At 37.7% G+C, this 5,000-nt stretch overlaps 1 protein-coding gene across 1 annotated transcript in view; it reads right to left on the bottom strand.

Moving 5' to 3' along the window:
• The window catches only part of LOC137617550 (uncharacterized), a 1,911-nt gene extending 1,080 nt beyond the window's left edge, over positions 1 to 831 (bottom strand). The window contains exon 1 of the mRNA XM_068347562.1: positions 1 to 831. This exon is cut by the window's left edge and continues 1,080 nt beyond it. Within this exon, the coding sequence (XP_068203663.1) occupies positions 1 to 831 (831 nt within the window).
• Between the last annotated feature and the right edge of the window lie 4,169 nt (positions 832 to 5,000).

Genomic DNA, 5,000 nt, shown 5'->3' with positions numbered 1-5,000 from the left:
AGTAGTCTCTATGCCTGCATGGTCAACCCCATGTACATATGATATATACAATCTAGTAACTGGATGATTTGCTGGTAGCAACATATAGTCTTCTCTATTCCAATTTTCCTTTAGCCACTTAGAAATTCTTTGTCCTACTACTATGACTCCATTCTTAATTGAAGGTCCTAATCTTCTGAACCTAACTTCCCAATCAGTCATGTCCCTTTGCATCTCTCTATCCCACATTAGTTCTGCTTTAATAATTCCTTGAACTGTTGGTTCCCTCAGCATACCCTTAAAGGATCTGTATTTGAAAACATTCATTACCCTGAATGTAACTCTTAGTAGTTTGTAATAATCACTAAATCTATTAACATCAACCATGTGTATAACATGGTTCTGACTTACTTTAGCAACAGCCATGACAACACCTACTCTATCAGTTAGTTCAATTTCACAATCTTGTTTGATAGGCCATTTTGAAATTGGTAATGTTAGGAATTTTGGTCCATTTTGCCAGGCAGAATTTTCACCAATTTTTTCTGGACTACACGGTTTAGAGGTCATATCAGCAACATTTTGAATCGAATCAACCCACCACCATTCCCTTGAATCAGTTTTTATTTGTATCTCTGCAATGCATACAGCAACAAATGTGTTGAATCCATGGGACTCCTTTTGAATTTGTGATCTTACAATTGTCGAGTCAACTATGTGATAAACCGACTCAAACTCCCATGAAAACTCCTTTACTATGAGTTCTCTCATCCTAGCATCTATGAGAGCACCACATAATTCCAGACGAGGAATAGACATTTGTTTCACTGGTGCAATCTTATTTTTCGCCATTATCAGACTTGATTCAAACTTACTATCACTGATTTGCCACCTCACATATGCACAAGCCCCATATGCTTGCGTGCTACCATCAGAAAATATTACTAGGTTCGGCTTACCAAAAGCATTAGATGGCTATAAGGGTCTTCCAAAAGTTAATGACTCCAGTCCATAAAATTCTTTGAAAAACGCTTTCCATTCGTTCATCATGGAATCATCAAGTGGATCATCCCACTTGATTCCACCACCATTCGAGTTTCCTTTGGAAATCATGGATCTCATCAAGATCTTAGCTTTGAGTAATACTGGTATAACCAACCCTAATGGATCATACAACGATGCAATTTGACTCAATATCATTCTGCGTGTTAATATTTCTGGAAATTTATAATCAAATTCACTTATATCTAAATTTGGACCACTCCTAACCTTTCCTATTCTTGGTGTAAAGTTGAGTCTTACAGCAAAGGAAAAATAGTCACCTACAGGATTCCATTTTAAACCTAAGATTTTCTCACTATCAGATTCTATTATTCTTATATTGCAGTTTTCATAATGCCCGCTGACTATCCAGTGCTTTATGAAAACTGCAAAAAAGTTATATGCACACATACGTACACACACACAAACATACTCACAAACACACACACATGTATATATATATATATATATATATATATATATATATATATATATATATATATATATATATATATATATATATATATATATATATATATATGTATGTATGTATATATATATATATATATATATATATATATATATATATATATATATATATATATATATATATATATATATATATATATATATATTTATATATCCATCCATATACCAAGGCACTTCCCCCAATTTTGGGGGGTAGCCGACACCAACAATGAAACAAAACAAAATGGGGACCTCTACTCTCTATGTTCCTTCAGCTTAATCAGGGACTCAACCGAGTTCAGCTGGTACTGCTAGGGTGCCACAGCCCAACCTCCCACATTTCCACCACAGATGAAGCTTCATAATGCTGACTCCCCTACTGCTGCTACCTCCGCGGTCATCTAAGGCACCGGAGGAAGCAGCAGGGCCTACTGCAACTGCGTCACAATCGCTCGCCATTCATTCCTATTTCTAGCACGCTCTCTTGCCTCTCTCACATCTATCCTCCTATCACCCGGAGCTTTCTTCACACCATCCATCCACCCAAACCTTGGCCTTCCTCTTGTACTTCTCCCATCAACTCTTGCATTCATCACCTTCTTTAGCAGACAACCATTTTCCATTCTCTCAACATGGCCAAACCACCTCAACACATTCATATCCACTCTAGCCGCTAACTCATTTCTTACACCCGTTTTCTCCCTCACCACTTCGTTCCTAACCCTATCTACTCGAGATACACCAGCCATACTCCTTAGACACTTCATCTCAAACACATTCAATTTCTGTCTCTCCATCACTTTCATTCCCCACAACTCCGATCCATACATCACAGTTGGTACAATCACTTTCTCATATAGAACTCTCTTTACATTCATGCCCAACCCTCTATTTTTTACTACTCCCTTAACTGCCCCCAACACTTTGCAACCTTCATTCACTCTCTGACGTACATCTGCTTCCACTCCACCATTTGCTGCAACAATAGACCCCAAGTACTTAAACTGATCCACCTCCTCAAGTAACTCTCCATTCAACATGACATTCAACCTTGCACCACCTTCCCTTCTCGTACATCTCATAACCTTACTCTTACCCACATTAACTCTCAACTTCCTTCTCTCACACACCTTTCCAAATTCTGTCACAAGTCGGTCAAGCTTCTCTTCTGTGTCTGCTACCAGTACAGTATCATCCGCAAACAACAACTGATTTACCTCCCATTCATGGTCATTCTCGCCTACCAGTTTTAATCCTCGTCCAAGCACTCGAGCATTCACCTCTCTCACCACTCCATCAACATACAAGTTAAACAACCACGGCGACATCACACATCCCTGTCTTAGCCCCACTCTCACCGGAAACCAATCACTCACTTCATTTCCTATTCTAACACATGCTTTACTACCTTTGTAGAAACTTTTCACTTCTTGCAACAACCTTCCACCAACTCCATATAACCTCATCAAATTCCACATTGCTTCCCTATCAACTCTATCATATGCTTTCTCCAGATCCATAAACGCAACATACACCTCCTTACCTTTTGCTAAATATTTCTCGCATATCTGCCCAACTGTAAAAATCTGATTCATACAACCCCTACCTCTTCTAAAACCACCCTGTACTTCCAAGATTGCATTCTCTGTTTTATCCTTAATCCTATTAATCAATACTCTACCATACACTTTTCCAACTACACTCAACAAACTAATACCTCTTGAATTACAACACTCATGCACATCTCCCTTACCCTTATATAGTGGTACAATAAATGCACAAACCCAATCTACTGGTACCATTGACAACACAAAACACATATTAAACAATCTCACCAACCATTCAATTACAGTCACACCCCCTTCCTTCAACATCTCAGCTTTCACACCATCCATACCAGATGCTTTTCCTACTCTCGTTTCATCTAGTGCTCTCCTCACTTCATCTATTGTAATCTCTCTCTCATTCTCATCTCCCATCACTGGCACCTCAACACCTGGAACAGCAATTATATCTGCCTCCCTATTATCCTCAACATTCAGCAAACTTTCAAAATATTCCACCCACCTTTTCCTTGCCTCCTCTCCTTTTAACAACCTTCCATTTCCATCTTTCACTGTCTCTTCAATTCTTGCGCCAGCCTTCCGTACTCTCTTCACTTTTTTCCAAAACTTCTTCTTATTCTCTTCATATGACTGACCCAATCCCTGACCCCACCTCAGGTCAGCTGCCCTCTTTGCCTCACGTACCTTGCGCTTTACTTCCACATTTTTCTCTCTATATTTTTCATACTTCTCTATACTATTACTCTGCAGCCATTCTTCAAAAGCCCTCTTTTTCTCTTCCACTTTTACCTTCACTCCTTCATTCCACCATTCACTGCCCTTCCTTATGCTGCCTCCAACAACCTTCTTGTCACATACATCACTTGCAATCCCAACAAAATTTTCTTTTACTAACTTCCACTCCTCCTCTAAATTACCAGTTTCTCCTACTCTCACCTCGTCATATGCCATTTTCAACCTTTCCTGATATTTACTTTTTACCCCCAGTTTTATTAGCTCTTCAATCATCACTACCTCCCTTTTACATCCACCTACTTTATTCCCCCACTCTTTTGCTACAACTAATTTTCCTTCCACCAAAAAATGATCAGACATACCGTTAGCCATACCCCTAAACACGTGCACGTCTTTCAATCTTCCAAACATTCTTTTAGTTATCAACACATAATCCATTAATGCCCTTTCTACTACTCTTCCATTTGCCACTCTTACCCATGTATACTTATTTTTATCTTTCTTTTTAAAGAAGCTAGCACTTATTACCACTTAGTATTATATATATATATATATATATATATATATATATATATATATATATATATATATATATCCTACAGGTGTTCCTGTCAGTATTCAGCGTTTTCTCCTATCATAGGGATTGCCAATAATTGGAAAGAGTCAAAACTTTATAAAATAAAAAAAATCATTATTCTCAATAATATTGGAAATATCTTTTGCTAAAATTTGATAAATATTTTTCTTTTGTAGGCCTATATCTATAGAGAGAGAAAAGTAGGGAAATTATATCTGCAGTCAATAAATACCATATTTTTTTAGAGTTTATAGTATATGAAGTTATTCAGGAGATATTAACAACATAATATGATTAAAAGTTCACACACTAGAGGGAAATACAGTAGCGTAATAACATCAACATCGTACTGTAGACCAGAATCACGTGTACATATGCAGCAACATAAGCATCAAACTTACACATATAACCTTTAATAATAGACATTGCACACCTCATAGGTGGTTACACAGACAGCAATATGTGATCTCATAGAACCACAGGTAGGAACCTGGGACTTTGGGTGGGCAAAAACAGAATAAACATAATTATTCAACACTTGGGAATTTTCAAAGGCCGTGGAGCTTAACAAAACTACCTAACCTTAACTAGTTATTCCCAGGTCACAAAACTATCGGGGGGAAAGCCCCTAGGAT

Source organism: Palaemon carinicauda, chromosome 23, assembly GCF_036898095.1.
Source record: "Palaemon carinicauda isolate YSFRI2023 chromosome 23, ASM3689809v2, whole genome shotgun sequence".
Lineage (NCBI taxonomy): Eukaryota > Metazoa > Arthropoda > Malacostraca > Decapoda > Palaemonidae > Palaemon > Palaemon carinicauda.
This window is presented reverse-complemented; position numbering and strand designations above follow the sequence as displayed.